A 19,842-nucleotide genomic window follows, 5' to 3' on the forward strand; every position below is an offset into this window, starting at 1 on the left:
TATTTGCTTGGGGCTCTCACTCTTGGTGGTGTGCTGATGTGGAAACTCCGGGCAGCTGTAGTTAAGAGCCCTCCAGCTTGTAAACTCAGATGTTCAGACTTTGTTAAACTTTGGTAACTATGAATTGAGATTTGAATCAGACAAGGTTTGTCTGTTGATGTTTGTAATTTGTTTGTATTTGTTCTGAAGTTCGGGGTGCTGGCTTTTTCCCCTGAACTAAGTGAATGATATTTGTAAGCTGGAGTAAAGTAAGATTGTTAACCCCTTAACATTGCTCTCCTTGGTAAAGCAGGTCAAAAGAACTTGTGTTGACAGCTTTCTGTGTGCTGGTTGTTGGTGGGTCTTACACCCCTTCAGCAGCTGCTAGCAGATTGTTGAAACAGATACTGGAGTGGTTTGCTATTTCCTTCTCCAGCTCATTTTACAGATGAGGAAACTGAGGCAAATAGAGTTAAGTGACTTGCCCAGGGTCACACAGCTACTAAGTGTATGAAGCCAGATTTTTAACTCAGGAAGATGAATCTGACTCCAGACCCAGGGTTCTATCTACTGTACCACCCAGCTGCCCACGGGCAAGTGACTTCACCTCTAAATTCCATAGGCAGCCCTCTATAAGTTATAGATGTATATTGGTTGAACCACATTGGCTGACATCTCTTGTCATTCCTCAGGACTCCCACAGCACCCTCTGCCCCGACTCTCTCATCTGAGGGCCTTGCCTCATACTAAACTGAAAAAAAAATGAGACCATTCACCATCTCACATCCTTCTGACATCGTCCCCCACTGTCATCCTCCACTCTACTCAGATGATGAGGTGGCCTTTCTCCTTACCAAAGCCAAACCCTCTATTCCTACTATCCCCTCTGATACACCTTTGATCCTATCCCATCTTCTCCAACAGATTGCCCCCATTATCACCTCCAATTTATCTCTGATCTTCAGTCTTTCCTTATCTATTGGCTCCTTCCCTGCTTCCTTCATGCACCCGCGATCCCAGCCCAGATTGTCCAATAAATTGACCCATCTATCTCCCCTACTCTCTCTAATTTTCAATCTCTCCCTATCTATGGACTGCCTACAAAAACACCCATTTTTTATCCCAGTCTTAAAAACCCTCACTTGATGCCACCATTCCTGTGAGTTACCATCCTATATTTTTCCTCGCTTTTGTGGCTAAACCCCTTGAGAAAGCCAACTAAACTCGCTCCTTTCATTTTCTCTCCTCTTTCTCAATTTTAAACTTTTTGTAATCGAGCTTCCGACCTCATTCATCATTCAACTAAAACTGTTCCCTCTAAAGTCACCAACGATCTTATAATTGTCGAATCTAATGGACTTTTCTCAATCCTCATCCTTTTTGGCCTCTCTCCAGTCTTTGACACTGTTGTTCATTCCCTTCTCCTGGATCCTCTCTCCTCTCTAGGTTTTCTTGGCACTGCTCACTCCTGATTCTCCTACCTCTCGGACTGTTCCTTTTCAGTCTTCTTTATTGCATCTTCATCTATGTCTTTTTCACTAATTGTGGGTACCCCTCAAGGCACTGCCTGGGCCCATTTCCTTTCTCCCTCTATATGCTTTCCTTTGGTGATCTCATTAGCCTCCATGGGTTCAATTATCTTCTCTATGCAGATGATTCTCAGCTCTCCATATCAAACCCTAATCTCTTCTGAGTTGCAGTCCCACATCACCAACTGCCTGTTAGATATTTTGAACTGGATACCCCATAAACATCTCAAACTCAACATGTCCAAAATAGAACTCATTATCTTTCTCTCAAAATCTTCCCATCCTTCCCATCATCCTATTCTAATGAAGTACCACCCACCAACCTCCCAATCAGCCAGGTTCACACACTCAGGCTTATTCTCTATGCTTTGCTCTCCCTCACTCCACATATTTCTCCCTTTCCAACATCTTTCAGATAAAATACATACCCTCTTTTCCCCACTCTCACAGCTACCAGCCTAGTTCTAGCCCTCATCCCTCTTGCCTGAACTACATAATTGTGCTCTAAATGGTCTCTCTACCTCGAGTATCTCCCCCCTATAATCCTTCCTCCAAACAACTGCCAAAGTGATTTTCCTAAAGTGAAGGTATAACCACATCGCTCCCCCATCCCTTACTCAATAAACTCCAGTGGCTCCTTGTAATCTCCAGGAGCAACTATAACATTCTTCGTTTGGCATTTGAAAGTCTTCACAACCAACCCTCTTCCTGCTTTTATAGTTTTCTTACATGTTTACCCTTCTTTATACATAATAAGTTTCAGCTACACCAGCCTACTTACTGTTTCTTGAACACAATATCCTATCCCCCTTCACTTTGCCTTTGCAAAGGTCGTCCTCTATGCCTATACGGGTATGGAGTCTGGGAGAGCTGAGTTCCCATTTGTCCTCAGATACTTACTGTGTAACCTTAGACTGAAATCACTTAACTCCTACCTGCTTCAGTTTCCTCGACTATAAAACTGGGATAATAGTAGCACCTATCTCTCAGGGTTATTGTGGGGATTAAATGAGACATTTGCAAAGTACTTCGCACAGTGCCTGGCACGTAGTGGGTGCTTAATACATGCTTGTTTCCTTCTTTTCTTCCCCATATCTAGAATGTTCTCCCTCCTCACCTCCATCTTCTAGTTTTCCTGGCTTTGTTTAAGACCTTCAAATTCCACCTTCTTCAGGAGGCCTCTCCTGGTTCGCCTGGCTGCTAGAGCCTTCCCCTTCTGAGAACACCCTTCTGTATTTTGCATATATCTTATATGTACACATTTATTTCCATGTTATGCCCCCTTTTAGAATGCAAGTTCCTTGAGGAAAGGACCTATTTTGCCTTTCATTTGCATTCCCAACACTTAATATCATGTCTGGCACACAGTAAGATGCTTTCTGTCCAACTGAGCAAATTTCCAAACTGGAACTTTCTACACCAAGGAAATTATAAGTCCAGACATATGTGTGTTGTATATCATATTTAATATTATATTGCATATTGCAAAGAGATAATCATTTTAGGGGCATGGACTCTATTAAGAAGAGTCTACATTTAGACCAACACAAAAATTTCCATTGTTGAATCAGTACATGTGCAAATGTAAAGCACAAAAATGGAATACTCACACGGTTCTGAACGAGGTTTCTGAAAACTTGATGGAACCACCATAAAACTCTATTGGAGTTTTCTTCGAGGGCCCATAACTGCTTTGTGGAATGTGGTGGAGTGTTCGCGGTAAGAGTCATATCAGAGCTTGGCCTTTCCAATAAAGCCCTACTGTTACTAACCCTGCTCTTTCTTGCTATTATTTGTAATACCCAGTGGTCACTCCTCCTACCTTTAAAAAATAATTCCCTGAATTACACTTTATTAATCACGCTTGATGTTTTAACAGTATGAAAATTTGTAAAAGCTAAGCTCCTGATCTCTGAACAACATTCTTCCCCTTAATTCACAGTAGCTTTTCCTCCCCTTTTCTTTCATTTCTTTAGGATCAACACTCTGTGGTAGGCCAGAACCCAGGCCCCTGTCCAAGTTCCACTTCTTGCTCGAATCCAAACACTGGAAGTAGTTACATGAACTCCCAGCAATCGATGTTGAATCAGCAACTGATGGAGAAGAAACAGGCTATCCAGAGGCAGATCATGGAGCAGAAACAGCATCTCCTCCTTCAGCAGCACATGCTCGCAGATGCAGTAAGTGTTCCTCCGGACCGCTACTTCAGATCATTTTTTTCCCCAGAGCTGTGGGAGGTATGGTAGTCCCATATGCATTCGTTTATTCAGTCTCCTTTCTCTGCCTGGAGTCCCCTGAGAGCAATGAGGTGAGCCTCGGAATTGCTGGTTGAGAGAGACCAAATCTGCACATACAAAGTAGCGGAAAGAAAAATTACTTTATCCAGGGACAGAATTGTTGGAATTCATAGCACCTTCATCTAAATAGTCCAGCCCAGCCCAGGCCAGGAATGTATGGAGACCACAAATACCAAGTAGGCATTGCTGGTTCCCTGGAGGAACTGGGATTGTTTCTCTGCTATGGGCAGCAGCAGTGATAGAAGAAGCTTCAGAACTTCTCCAATCCAAGTGTATTAATAGAGAATGGGGGCAAGTCAGTTAAATTCAATCAATATCCAATAAACAGCAGGGCAGTGCCCTGGGGAGACTAAAACCAAAAACAAGAGAGTCCCTGCCCTCAAGGATCTTAGGTTACACAAAGAGTAATTACAAAGCCAAAGTTTTGCTTCTCAAATACACATTTCACGTTAGGCAAAGATTATTGTTTTTCGGTATTCCCCAAAAGTGGTCTAATCCAGGGCAAAGACTGATCGCTGGATCCCTGGTTTGAGCTCTGCAACTGCCTGACCTGGGTTTAGGTCTAAGCATCAGACTGCCACCGGACTCAGCCGCTATCAATGAGCCTGAAAGCTCTGCTAGGTCAGTTTGAAAAACTTCAGGCCCCTCCTAGGTCTGGTATTCCTGCCCTGATTATTCCTCCACAGGCTTCAAACTGGGCTAGAAGCTGGAACTGCAACTCTTCTCTGCATGGGGTATGAGTCACCCTGCCACTGCTTGCTTCTGAATGCCTTCCTTTCTCTATATGGGGGTATGACCAGGAACCACTCCTCACTCCCGGGCACAGGTCCCTTCCTCAGTCTGCCCTCAGTCCGGGTAGTGGGCAATAAAGCTGCCAGTTGGCAACTGTTCCTGCATCCTGCTTAAGATCATGCCTAAATAGGAGTCTGGGACCTTGTCTTGCCCCTTGTCTTGCCCTTGGGCACAGTTCAAGCTCCTGGCCAGGTTCATCCCTAGTGTCCATAAACCATTCTGTCTTCCTATGCCAAACTTGGTTGGACGAATTAATCATTGTGATTGTTTTCTTGGCTTTCCCAAGCAAAATTCAATCTGGTCTATTTTCTAATCTGTTTAGAAGAGTTTGAGAAGGGAGTAGGGAGCTCAATGTACTACTTCGTGTCAGTTCGCCATCTTGGGTTGGGTTATTCTTAAAAGAAATGAACACTGTGATGAAACACTTTCCCTTTGAAATTATCTGAAATCCCATTAGAAAAGGGAGGAAACCCCTGACACTGTAGGATTTTCATAGTCCCCCAGCCAATTTCTCACACAATTCCCAAGTCCTCTTTTTATAGACATTCTCTTTTATTTCCCTCGATGGCTGACCCTCTGCTTGTGCTCTGGACCACATCCTCTCCTATGCAGCTAGGGGGTGCAACAGATAGAGCTCTAGACCTGGCAGCAAAAAGACCTGAGTTCAAGTCTGACCTCAGATATTTACTAGCTATGTGACCCTGGGCAAGTCATTCAACCTCTGTTTGCCTCAATTGCCTAATCTGTAAAATGCAGATAGCAACAGCACGTACCTCACAGGGCTGTGAGCATCAAATGAGATATTTGCAAAGCATTTAGTGCAATGCCTTGCACATAGTAGGCACTTTAAAAATGCTTGCTTCTCTTCTACAACCAAGGAACCTCTCATCTGTTCCCTCTCCAACATCTTACTTCTCTCTTTTTGCAGCATCATAGGCTCGCAAACTTGACAGGCCACGTAGGCTAATTGTATTGGGACAAGAATCCTCTCTATAACATACCCAACAAGTAGCTATCTGGCTTTTGCTTGAAGGCTTTTCTTCAACTAATTCTTGCCTTGTTGAGTTGTTCCGAGGGTCAAACAAGAGAATATGTGAAAAGTGTTTTACAAACCTTGAAGCTCTATGTAAATGCTAGTTAATATGAAAATTATTATTAAATAAAATTAATTTAAATTAATAAAATTTAAAATAAAATAAAATTTAAATTAATTTAATTAATTAAATGATTATTAAAATGGATGCTAATAATGAGCTGGTATTTATAGAGCATATATTATGTGCCAGGCACAATTGCAATCATTATCTCATTTGATCCTCATGACAACCCTGAACGGTAGGTGCTGTTATTATCCCCATTTCACATAGGAGAAAACTGACATTAAGTGACTTGCCCAGGGTCACACAGCTAGTAAGTGTCTTAGGCCAGATTTGAACTCAAGTTTTCCTGACTCCAGGCCAAGTACTCTATTCACTGTACCAACTAACTGCCTAGGGTCATTAACGTTATGACTACTATTATTATTGTATCTGACATGATCTTGAGGCACTTCACCATCCTGGTTGTCCTCTTCTGAATATTATCTAATTTATCAACGTTCTTCCTAACATATGACACCCAGAACTGAGCCCAGCACTCCAGTCTGACCAGGGTAGAGTATGGCAAGTCCTAGCCACCAACTTTAGCCACTCTACCTCCACTAAAATTATATCATTTCTTTTGGCCCCTGCTTCAGACCTCCTGTCTAATGGCAAGAGAAAAAGGGTAAAAGAAAACATAGTAGTATCAAGCTAATAGGGGAATGGTATCCATAACAGAGCAGAATAAAATAAAATATTTTATATTGTCTATATAAGCAATTTCTTCTGCAACTCATATTGGGAAAGCCCTGGCTGTATTGTCTTCCTACTTCATAAAATGAACCCCTTAAAAAAAGAAAGAAGGAAAAAGAAAAGCAAAGATCAATTCACTGAAAGCACCCCCATTACCACTAACTCTAAGAATGATAATAATAAAGGGTTTGATTAAATGACCCCTTGGTTCTTTGCTTCCATATTATGCTACATACTTTTGCACTTTGCAAATTCCATGACTTCATTTGTGTGGCTGTACCCACACAGCCATTTCACACCTTGGTTGGAGGTCTTCATGAGTTTCTATGGCCAAAGCCCATTCCTTTCTTGGTGGTCAGCAGTCTGTTTAAAAGCATCTCTGCAGTCAGGCCAGCCAATCCTTGGACGATAGACACACAGTTACTGAATCCCAGCATCGCAGGGTTGGAAGGCAACTCAGGGGCCAGAATCTAGTCCAACCTATGCCCAAAAAAGAATCCAACATTGCCAATAAGTGATTCTCCAGCCTCTGCTTAAAGAGCTCTGCAGTGAGGCTGATGAGTTTGGCTTTTCCCTTTGGGCCTGCCAAAGCCTGAAGGCAGGACATTTTCCATGGGAGTCTTATATCCTTGTAATTTCCTACCTCTCACTCAACTCCAATGGCAAAGTATGATGTTTAAGTGATAACACACAAATAAAAATGAGGATATTTTCCAGACATATCCCTGTTCTCTTCTCCCTATATGCTACTTCACTTGGTAGCCTCGTCAGCTCCCATAGATTCAATGATCATCTCTATGTTGATTATTCCCATGTCTACTTATCCAGCCCTAACCCCTTCCCTGACTTCCAGTCTCTAATCTCCAACTGCCTATTTGATGTCTTGAACTGGATGACATCTTGAGCTCAACCTATCTAAATCTGAACTCATTATCCGTCCCCCGCAACTCCCGCCCCCTTCTAACTTCTCTATTACTGTTGAGGCCAGCAAGGCTTGTGACATATGTGTCATCTTCAGCTCCTCACTCTTTCTCACTCCATGCTTCCCACCCCATCCAATCACCTTTGGAAGATCTCTCATACTCACTTCCTTCTCTCCTCTGACATTGCCACACCAGATTCAGGCCTTTCACCTCATGCCTGCATTGTCTATTGAATAAACTCCATAGCTCCCTACTTCCAGGAAAAAATATAAAATCTTTAATTTGGCTTTTAAAACCCTTCATAACTTGGCCTCTTCCTACCTTTCCAACCCTGTTATATCTATGTCTCTCATGTTCTCTGCCATACAATGTCACTGGTCTATTTGATGTTCCTCAGGCTCACTTTCTCAACTCCAGGCATTTTCACTGGCTGACTCCCATGCCTGGAATTCCCTATCTCTTCATCTCCAACTTCTGGCTTCCCTGGCTTTCTTTAAGTGCCAATGAAATCCCACTTTGCACAAGAAGCTTTTCATAGCCTTCCTTAACGTTAGTGCCTTCCTTCTAAGATTAGCTCCAATTTATCCTGAATAGATCTTGTTTGTACATAGTTATTTACATGTCATCTCCTCTATCAAACTGTCAGCTCCTTGAGAGCAGGGATTGTTTTTTGCCTTTCTTTGTATCCCCAACACTTGGCACAGTGCCTAGCACATAGCAGGCACTTTTAAAATGCTTTTTGACTGTTGACTTTGAAAATCCAGTCACCTCCATGCATCAGAGTAAGACTTTCATGGAAAGCATAGAGTAACAAATATTATAAAGGGCAGTGTTTCAGATAAAGCACTAGATCTGAGTTCAGAGGCTCTGGGTTTGAATCATGACTGCCACTTGCTATCCAAACTTCATCTCTTTGCTAGCAGTCTTGCCCCCACATAAGCATCTTTATTGATGCCTCCCTCCTCCTACTTTTCAGTTCCTCTTCATATATTCTCTTCCTCCATTAGAATATAAACTCTTTGAGGACAGGGACTGTTATTCATTTTGCTGGTACTTTGGCACCTACCAAGTGCTTAATAAATTCTCTCCCCCTCCCCACTCTTTCTGTTGTTCAGTCCATCCATCTGTCTGTCTATCTGTCTATCCATCTATCCACCTATCCTTGTGACCTTAAGTCACTTTACTTTTATAGACCTCAGTTTCTTCATCTGTAAAATAAGGAGGTCGGACAAGGTAGTTTCTAAGGTATTTGGTTCTAAATCCAGTATTCTTTCCACTATGCCATTACTTTAATTATGGCAGAGAATCAAAGGAGGGCTATTTTCCACAAATGGGTTCATTTCCTTGCAATTTCCTATCTCCCACAGGGCTCTAATTGCAAAGGACAATGTTTTAAGTTGTAATATATCAATAAAAATGAAGCTTCTTTGCGTGACTTTTAAAGGGATTCAACATTTATCATTATCTGGAGGCTATTTATTGAATTTGGGTGTGGTTTTAACAAATCCAAGGAAGAAATGATCTCTGATGGTACCTTTTATTAGCATATGCTTTATAATAATTTTAATCAGCTTGGCTAGGCTAGATCTGAGACTCTTAGCAGAACATTTCTCCCAGGAGTATAATTACCTCTGTTTTTTCTTCCCTCTGAGGAAGCTTTATGTGCATGACATAAGAATAGGCGTAGCACTTATTAAACTACATTAGTTTAGCCAAATTAGTTCTTTTTTTCTTTCATGGACCTGTGATTTTGCCTGTGCAGGGAGCTTCCAGTGCGGAAATGCCTTCTGCTAATGCAGATAGGGAACCATTCTGCAACTTAAGATTCTTTGAGCTTTACCTGGGTCACTGAGAAGTTAAATGCCTTTCCCAGGGTCACACAGCTGGTATGAATCAGAGGCAGGCCTTGAGCCCAAGTTATCCTGACTCCACACCGGAACTTCATCTGCTCTTCCAAATTCCACAATGCTTTTCTAAATAGTCCTATTAAAAAATGGGAGTGGGGTGGGGGGTTCCTAAATCTATTCTAAAGACATAATAACCCTACTCCATTACCTCACCATAGGATAGAGATAGCCCTGGGTCATTAAAGTCTTTGTCTATGGAGTGCAAGCTTTGTTGGATCCTGCTTCAAGCATGGGCCCAGGAGTGGATGACCAAGGGGCTGTCATCATCCAAGGACCAGCCTTCTTCCTAAAGTTGAAAAATACTTATCACCAGTCATGGTTTCATCAGTTTAGGAGGGAGCTTAGAGGACTTTTATTCCAACCCCATCATTTTTCAAATGAATAAAGGGAGGCTATAGAGGGAAAATTATTTGCCCAAGGTCACGTAGGCAGCAAATAGTAGGGTCAGTATCTGAACTCAGATTCTCTGATGCCAAACCTTACATCCTCTCTACTCCACTATTCACTGGGGTACGCTTTTTATAGCTATAGTAGCGGCAGAAAGCCCTCTATTCTTTCTTCTAAGGCTTAGAGACCTGGAGAGTGTCAATCTGCTTCTATGTAGGGAAATTGTATTTTTTTTATTTTTTATTTAAATTTTAATTTTCAATTAAAAGTCTATATTCTTTTTCTCCCATCTCTTTCCCCTCTTTGAAAAAGAAAAAGAAAACCCTCGTAACAAGTACGCATAGTCAAGCAAAACAAATTAAAGAGGTCCCAAAATATATAACTCGTTCTATACTCTGAGTCTATCACCTCTCTGTCAGGAAATGGATAGTATGCTTCATCACTGATACTCTGGAGTTGTGGTCAGTCACTGGGTTGATCAGATTTTCAAAGCTATTTGTCTTTACTCTGTCATTATTGTTATATAAATTGGACATTTGGAAATGTTAAAGTAGACAAATGCTTCTGATCTATGGTCATAAGCTTAATCAGTGTACTCTGGCTGTGACTTTAGCCTAGAGCCAGGGGTGGAGAACCTGGGTACCCTCTGGGTCCTTGTGTGGCCCTTTGACTGAATCCAAATCCAAATCCAAAACAAAGGGATTTGTTCTGTGAAGTTTGGATTCAGTCAAAGGGCCGCACTTGAAGACCTAGAGGTTCACATGTGGCCTCGAGGGTGCAGGTTCCCTACCCCTGCCCCAGACCATAGCTTTCCCTTTAAAAGAAAGCAGAATACTTTCTAAATGGTTACTGATGGTGGGGCAGGTTAATGACATGGCCAAAGCCAATACCATAAAATCAATTCATTTATGATCACACAGCTTAGGGAGGGAAGAAAAGAAATATACATTTATTAAGTATCTGCTATGTGCCAGGCATTGTGCTAAGTGTTCACAAAAAAATCCAAGATAAAGGAGCTGTGAAGAATAACCAGGAAAAGAACTGAGATGCTAATGATTATAAAGAAGGAAAACTTGTGTGTCTTTACTGGAAGCCCACTGAAATGAAGTGGAATCTTATCTCACTTAAGACTACAGCTTTGGGCCCAGGATATTAAATTAGTGATTTGAAATTATTTTTATATCCTTGGGATCACGTGATTCCACTAGTTAAGAAAAAAAGCCACATAAATTGCCAACTTATTTGTTGATATTATTTCATTTTCTCAGGAGAAAATTGCTCCACAAGATCAGATAAACAGACACTTGACAAGGCCACCCCCAGATTATAAAGACCAAAGAAGAAACATGGTCAACATGCAACCAACAAGCCAATATTCTGGTAAGTGGATATGAAATTCAGTCAAATTCAGGACTGTGAAAAGAAAAAAATGCAATTTGGGGTGTTTCATGCTTTAGTCTCTCCTTTGAAGTATTAATTGTATTATCATCAGAATCTTCTACTGCCTTCCAATTTTCCTCCACAGAAGGAAGTATTTATGCTTTCCTCTGCAAGGGGAACTCCTGCAGCCTACTATGATTTAGTAAATAAGTCCTGGGGGGCAGGGGAATTTCTAAGGTTAACCCCCAGGGTTACTTACTGAGGAAGGATTTGAACTTGTATCTCTGAATCCAAGTCTAGTTCTATCCATTGTGCCACTGACTCTGCCAAAAATCCAGTTATTGACACTTTTTTTTAATCTCTTGTCAATACTTCATACTTCATATACTTCTTGCCTCTGCTCTCCTGTATTCTTCTGAAACTTTGATTCAATTTAATTTAGGTCAGCAAGAATTTTTTGAGTGCTTGATATATATGCTAGGGTGCTTTTAGAAAATCCTATCTCCTAACTTCCTTGTTCATATGTTCTATACCTAACTATATATTTTGTCCCGTATATATGTAATCTAGGGTTGATAAAAGTTGCTGAATTTCAATGAAATGTTTTCATTTTAAAAACTTAGCCCTGGTTTTTCTAAGCATCCTTGGGGATACCTGATTGCTCTGCCCCTGTTTCTGATTATAAGAACAGCATCTACTCATTCCTCCCTTTGAGATTTATTTACTTTAACCCAAGATAGAACTATGATCTTTGCCTTTATTTCATTTGAGGAGACAGATGAGGTCACTGGTCCAATTTAATTCAATAAACATTATTAAGCTCCCACTATACACAAGGTACAATGTTTGGCAACAAGAATACAAAAGAACGAAAAATTACAAAATCCCTGCCTTCAAAGAACTTGCAATATAATGAGAGGTGGGGGGAGAGGTAACAACATATAATATAATAAGGGAGTGCTAGTTATTTCATTAGGCTAGATAAGAGATGGAGAGGGCCTAAACAAGACTGGTGGCAGTATGTATGGAGAAGATGGGGTAAATATAAGCAATATTAAGAAAGCAAATTTAATAGACCTTAGCAACCATTTGGATGCAAGAGATGAAAGAAGAGAAGAAAATTAAAGATGATTCCCAGATTCTAGTCAACAAAAGGAAAGAAGTCAGGAAGGGAGAACAGTTCAACTCAATCCTACAAACGTATTAAATGTGTACTATGGGTAAGCCACTTTACTAGATGCTAGGATTAAAAAAAGACAAACTAAAACAATCCCTTTTCCTAAAGGATTTGCATTCTGCAGGTTATAATAGAAAATAAAAGGGTTCGTTTTTGGAAGTGTTAGGTTTATGGTGCCAAAAGGCCATTGATGGTGATGGATGGGTTAGTGCTCAGAAGACAGAATGGGTTGCATATATTGACCCAAGAGTCATCTGTATAAACTCTTTAAATTTTGTGTCAAGGTATATCCCACTGTCTGTTCTCAGTACCCACAGTCTAGTTTCTAATTCTGCCACTGTCTCAAAAGTCATTAATGCCATCTTAATTGACAATCTAATAGCCTTTTCTGATTTCTCCTCTTCCTTGACCTTCTCAGAGTATGTGACATCCTTCTTGAGACTCTCTCCTTCCCTGATTTCCGTGATACTGTTTTCCTTGTTTCTTCTTTCTGTCTTCTAAATCTTCTTCACTGATTAAACTCATTTCTCCCACTCCCAAACGTAGGTTTCTTACAAGGCTCTGTCCTCAGTTCTTCCTCTCTCTCCTTTGAAAATATCATCCAGTCCCCAGGGTTCAATGATCACCTCTATGTAGCCAACTCAGAAATGTACATATCTGACAGCAGTAGTTCCCTGAGCTCTAATTCCTACTTTACAAAGGGAGAAAATGATGGCAAAAAAGTTCAACGGCCTTTCCCATTTCACATGGTTAGTAAACAGCAAAGATAGGATGGAAATCCAGATCTCCTGGCTTAGGGCCAAGGTTCTTCCCATAGTTTACAAACTTTCAAAACTGAACTCATTTCTTCTATCATAAGCTGCATGATATATTCTCCTTGGGGTTTGTTCTATTTTGTCTTTTTTTTTAATCCCCACCATCTAGTACAAGGTTAGATGGCTTCAGTTAAGATATGGGATGAAATACTTTGCTATAAACTTGAGTTAATGTTTGTAGCCTCTCTGTCTTTTACATGGTAAGGTTGTTTAGAAAAATAATGGCGTCTCTATTTACTCTCTCTAAATAAAGTGATCATTATATCCATTTCACTTTGAGAATTCTAGTTATGCCAGTTTTGAAGATTCTACCCTTATCTTATCAAGGCAGATGGTTTAAAGTACAACCCTACCTAGAAGAAGGGACTGAATTAAACTGCTTCATGAGGTTCTTTTTCTGTTTTTCAGTTCCCCCATAAAACCTTTCCTATGTATTCAAAGCTCTTCATAACCTAGCCCCCTCATATATTTCTAGTCTTCTTATACCTTACTGCCCAACATGTATTCTTCAATCTAGTGACACTGGCCCCCTGGCTGTTCCACAAACAAGACGCTCCATCTCTTGTCTCCAGGCATTCTCTCTGGTTGTTCCCCCTACCTGGAACACTCTCCCTCCTCCGCTCCAACTATTGACCTCCCTGGCTTCCTTTAAGTCCCAACTAAAGTCCCACCTTCTCCAGGAAGCCTTCCCCAATCTTAATTACAGTGTCTTTAACTATTTCTTATTTATCCTGTATATAGCTTGCTGTATCAGTAAGGCAAGATTCATGATCTCGAGGATGACCATGAATATATCTGTATGGTTCAGAATCACAAAGTATGAAAAATTCTCTAGGTAGAAGGCAGAGGAAATATAACATTTATTTAGGCACCAGAGGATCAAATCCCAGAATCAGTAATTCCAATTCAATATAGCAGTAATTGTATTCCAAACCAGTAAGCCCACCTCAATGTAGCAACAAGGAGATTAAAACACAGCAAAGAGCCAAGTCATCCTGTATCCTTTCCCCCTACTAGAGCCTTCCCATAAACACTCACTCACAAATCCTAACTGTGGCTTGCCTGCATCTTCTCCCGCCTCAGTTCGCTGGTCTCCAAAGCTCCCTAGTTTCCAGTCTTTGCTAAGCACTCTCTTCTGCAGCTCTGTGGCCTTGGGGTTCTTACTCCTTCTCCTTGGGCTCAATTCTGAATTCTGGCTTCTCTTCTGACTTCTGAATTCTCAGGTCTCAATGGCTACCTTCTGGGTGTACATACTCTTTCTACGGCCCTGAGGGCTTCATGCCCAATTGGCAAAAGGGTGTGGGAAAGATCTTTAATTACTGATTGGCATTACAAAGGTATGGGCCTGCCTGTCTTAACTAGCCCCATCTGAGGCCTATTGAATGGGCTGGAAAGATCTTCAATCACATTATCACCACACATGCTTTGTATATATTTGTTTTTATGTTGTCTCCCCCGTTAGATTTTAAGTTCCTTGAGGGCAGGGACTGTCTTTTGCCTCTTTTTGTATCACCAGCACTCAGCACAGTACCTGGTACATAGTAGGCATTTAATAAAAGTTTATTGACTGATGGCTTGATTAATTGTTTTAAAAATAGCCATGTTCTTAATATATTAAAATGGTGGTACTGAGCCACTATTAGTAGGGCATATAATTTGAGTGATTTGCTATAGTAGTGATGGATTTGCTTCAGTTTGTCCTCATGATCATCTTAAAAAAAAAAAACAACAAGTGTTTGCTGAGTACCTATAATGTGCGGAACATTGCATTAGGCACTGGGAGACATACAAAGAAGCATAAGAAACAGTTTCTGACCTCAGCAATCTGACTGAGGAGTCCAAACTCAACTGTAAGAAAGTAAAGAACAAAACAAAACAGTAAAATTTAAGTGTCAAAAGACTAATATCAATAGTAGGTGCTAGAGAGGTTCGTATATAAAGCAGAATGGTATGAGAGAAAGAGCACTCACCTTGGAGTCATGAAGACCTCCAGCACTTGTTGACCATGTGACCAGGGGCAAGTCACTTCCTGTTCTGTATACTGAGGATAATAATGCCTGGGTTCAAATCCCCCCACCCCCACTGCTCTTATCTATGTGAGCACAGGCAAATCCCTTAACATCTCTGAACTAGTTTGCTTGTTTATGAAATAGAGTTGCTCATACCTGTACCGACCTCACATGGGGTTGTTGTGGAACCCAAATAAGGTAATCAATGTAAAACTCTTTGCAAATGTTAGCGTGTTGTATAAACACCGGTCATTATTTTCAATTATTACATTTCTTTCTATATAACATCAGAATTATAGTGTTTTTTCAAAGCACATGAAAGTATCACAGACCCAGTGTGTGTGTACTGATGAAATTATCTTTCTTTCCTTAGGAGCCTCAGCAACAGTGAGTTTAAACTCAAACCACACTTTGGCAAACCCTGTGTCCACTCACAGCATTTTGACACAAACTTCCAACCTCCTGTCCACTTCCCAAGGAACAAGAATGCCTTCTTTACCAACTGTCCGCAACATTGGGATATACGGAAACCTGCCTTGCAACCAGCCTGGTACATACAGCGTCACTTCAGGAATGACTCAAATGGCCCAGCACAGAAATACCAACCAAATGATTACCAGTCAAAATAATCCCATGTTGCTGAGGCCCTCCACCCTTGGGCCCGGGAATAACAATAGCGTGAACACTTTTGGGTCTGGCTCTATCGTCAGTTCCCAACAAGTGAGACCAAACTTAAACCCTGGTATCACAAGCATCCCAGCCCAGAGACCACCGAATGTCATGATCACTTCCAGCACAACAGCACCAACCTGGGCCTCTCCAGAAGCCTCAGCCAAGCAGCAGGAGACCCTGAAGCCAACAGGAGTACGGTTCTCTACTGGCACATCTGCAGCAGTGTACACTTCCAATCAGTCTTTGCAGCGTGCGGTGGGCAACCAGCAGTTTTCCCAGCGTGCCGTGGCTCCTCCAAGCCAGCTGACACCAGCAGTGCAAATGAGACCCATCAGTCAAACGAGCCAGACATTAAATGGACAAACTCTTGGGTCACTCAGAGGTCTGACTCTCAGACCAAATCAGCTAAGCACACAGACTTTGTCAGGAACTGGGTTGAATCAAGCCGGGACAGGCATAACTCAGGCACCGTCCCTGCCCTCCAACAGCTTTCCTGCTACAAACCAAAGTGCCAGGGCCTTCCAAGGGACTGACCATGGCAGCGACTTAGCTTTTGACTTTCTTACCCAACAGACTGATAACATGGGACCAGCACTGAATAGTGACTCCGACTTCATTGATTCCTTACTGAAAACCGAGCCTGGCAATGATGACTGGATGAAAGACATCAATCTTGATGAAATCTTGGGCAGCAACTCATGAAAACAAGAAGGGATGGGAACTACAGACCCCAAGCACTAAAAGGCAGTATTTTATATGGACTCTATAAAGGTTAAACTCTTGATTTCTAGTTTTTCCTTTTAGTGGGACTGTGTAGATACCATGGCTTAACATTGGGAAACAAAAGAGTGATTGACGTATTGAAAATGTTGGTACAAAAAAATTTCCCGAATAGTAAACTTGATGAAAGTAAAGTATGAGATGACTTTCATAGCTCTGAATTACAGGATAGGATATCCAATTCATTCAAATGGAACTGTGATGTCGATGTATATTTTTCTTGGGTAAAATGGGCCACAAAACTTCTCTCTTCTTCCCTGAAAGAAAATTGATGGGAACTTGTAAATCACTTAAGCCTCATGTGATGCAGGGGAACTGGCTCCAAATGGAGCACAGAGCAAGAGATTCTCTCTCACACTTGATCGCTCTTTGTGCTGTTTTAGCTTTATCTCTGGTTTATTATTTTAAACCACCCAGAGCTTCTGTGGAGAAAACTACAAGATCTGTTTGGAATGTAAGAAAATTGACCTGAGTAAGTAAGCAAGGGCCTGGAGTGAGTCCAGCAGGTTATAGGCCTCTCCCCACCCACCTTGTGCTGCCATATGCCACTCTTGGTGGAACAGACAACCAAGGGTACTGTTCCTAGTGTTGAAACCAGGAGTTGGAGTGGTGCGGCCTCTGGGGAAAAAAAAAACAAAAACCTTTGCTCTTTTGACTGAATCCACAACTGATTCCCCAGTCCATTCCCAAGTTTTATATGCAACCAAGACCTGGATCAAAAGTTGCTGCATGCCTGTCTGTATGCATTTGATTTCACTCTTTTTGAATCACTCACACACCACAATGTTTGAAAAATGTCCAGCTGGGCATTGTCATAAAAGGGATTTATTTGGCTTACAACTGTAATAGGGGGTGGAGAGGAGGTAGAGGGTTTGTTGTAAAAGTTCTCTTTGGTCAGTTCTAAAGATGACTGAAATTGAAACCCACCCTATTTCCTGAGCTGACAAAACATAGATTTCTAAGTCCAGGAAGGTTGGGACTGCTCACCAAAGCTTAAATTCCATACTGTCTTCTCTGATGGCAAAAAGAGACAGGAGGCCCTGGAAGGAACCAAAACTGGGGAAGTAAGGGACGGTAAACTGCCTTTGATGAACAGCCAAAATGTATCTATTCTGAGTCATGGAAGTTCACATGTAAGTCTTCAACCTGTCATTTAATATAAGGAAGGAAACATTTTAAGACTAGATACAACCTCCATACCCAGGATTCAAAATCTAAGGTTGTACTTTCAGTGGCATCCACTGCCTCACTGAATGAACAACTGAGTGACCCTGGGTGAGTAACTTAGCCTATTTAACCTACAAACAAGTTTCCTAGAGAATGGGATTGATCTTATTGCAAGTGGCATAATTGTTCTTTCCTGTCCTTTCGGTCCTAAAACTAAGTAATCACACCTTGAAAAGAGATTTCACTCATGCCTTCTATGCCCAAAGCTGAAAATGTCCATTCTATAAAAATCACAACAAAAAAAGCAATGTTTGTGAGCTCTTAAAACTCACCTGTCATTCTCTAACATGACTAAATGCACTGTCCCACCTTCTGTCAGGCAGCATCCACACCACTGGCCCAGGATCTTCTCAGTGTTTGGCTTGTAAATATAAAGAAATTATTTGTTTTGTAAACTTTTGTAAAAAAATATTTTGGTAGAAATAATTAAAAACATATTCTTTGGGTTATATTTATACATATGTGAAATAAATATACTATCAGAAAGTTATATTTTATACAAAAAGTAAATTGTTACCTTTTGTATGCTAATATACAAAGTTTTTGTATAATACAATGGTTTATTTTTTGCTCCACACCTAAACTACAGGTGGCCAACTGGGAATTTTAGAAAACGACTAACAGCTTTCAGATAAATGTACATTATGAAACCTCCATAAAAAGCATTCCAGGTTTCAAGCCTTTTTTTTTTTCTTTCTGCGGTCATATTATTTTTTGAACCCATAGTTCTTGTACTTTTATTTTGTTACACTGTGTGTACTGTATTGGTCCTCACTGCACGTGGTCTGCTCTGTGCTGTTCCATTTTATAAAGCAGTGTTTTCTCCAAGCAAACGGAAAAGAAAAACGACTGTACATAAATACTTATGTTTCTGCCTTCTCCGTGTTACTGTATATACCAGTTAGCACTCAGCAGTTGTACATCTTTGATTCCGCTTATATTTTTACCCTAACAAGTAGTATGTTTTGCAGTAGCTCTCAAAATTAAGCAGAGTAAGCCAATCAGAGTATTTGGAATTGCTTCTTTCTTAATGTGAATTTCATCATTCATGTCTATTTATTCAGCTACTCATTAAAATGCAGGAAAATGATGGGGAAAATGATGGCTCCTATACTTCCTCTTTGCTCACATCCTACTCCCAACAATAATGGAATTTTCCTGAAAGTTGAGACAATAAGGAATATTTGATAGATGCGATATAGCCACAACTTTGGAATTTATGATTTAAGAGCTGCTGGAATACAATCTCCCTTTGAAAGAAATACCAGACTATTGAATTGATAGCATCTTTGATCTTTCTGATGTATTATATAGGAGATAGAATTAACTTTTTAAAAAAAAGGATTAAAAGTCTAAAGGGTAATTTCAGCAAACAGTTCCTTCTATGCTTTGTTTTAAACCCAATGACAAGGAAAAATAAAAGTCTATATTATAAATGAATGCACTAATATTGTTTGCATCTGTGTATCATGACATATACTCATTACTGTAAAGATTCCACTATGTAAACAACTATTTTGTATTGTGTGTAATTCCATGTGTTTAAGAAAAAAATAGTTTTTAAAAAAATGTCTTATTTTCATGTAATCACATTTTTCTTCGCACCAATAAATTCCCCAAATCATAGCTTTTCAGAGTTAGAAGAAACCATGGTGGCCATCTAGATCAAATGGTATCCAAATTCCATTTCATCATACTCAGAAAAGGATCATCCAACTTCTATTTAAAGGCCTCAAGTGAGGGAAAACCCATTACTACCCAAGGCAGCCCATTTCACTTTTGGATAGCTCTATTAAAAAGTTTTTTTCTTTATATGCAACAAAAAATTGCCTCTTTGTAACTTCTACCCATTGCTCCAAGCTCTACCCTCTAGTGCAAAGCGGATCAAATCTAAACCTCCTTCCCCTTGGAGTAAATCATATCCTGCCTGAGTCTTCTCTTTTCCAGGCTAAACTTCACCATCTCCTTTGATGTCCTCCTACAGGAATGAGTGTCCAGTAGTCGATCAGTTCTCTAGGAAACTTCTTTTAGTTTCCTGCAAGTAAAATGGTGGCTTCTAGAGGTACAAAGTTTATTCATTTCACTGTTCATTAAGTGCTTATTGTGTGTAGGGCCCTTTACTAGTAGTGACATTAT

The 19,842-nt window shown here is 40.6% G+C and overlaps 1 protein-coding gene across 1 annotated transcript in view; it reads left to right on the forward strand.

The window, feature by feature from the left end:
* MAML2 (mastermind like transcriptional coactivator 2) overlaps positions 1-19,143 on the forward strand; it is a 148,214-nt gene extending 129,071 nt beyond the window's left edge. The window contains exons 3-5 of the mRNA XM_036743964.1: positions 3,485-3,688; positions 10,915-11,026; positions 15,401-19,143. Coding sequence (XP_036599859.1) covers positions 3,485-3,688; positions 10,915-11,026; positions 15,401-16,401 — 1,317 coding nt within the window. The 3' untranslated portion in view covers positions 16,402-19,143. The remainder of the gene's footprint in view (positions 1-3,484; positions 3,689-10,914; positions 11,027-15,400) is intronic.
* Positions 19,144-19,842: the final 699 nt, after the last annotated feature.

The sequence above is a fragment of the Trichosurus vulpecula genome, chromosome 2 (genome assembly GCF_011100635.1).
Source record: "Trichosurus vulpecula isolate mTriVul1 chromosome 2, mTriVul1.pri, whole genome shotgun sequence".
Lineage (NCBI taxonomy): Eukaryota > Metazoa > Chordata > Mammalia > Diprotodontia > Phalangeridae > Trichosurus > Trichosurus vulpecula.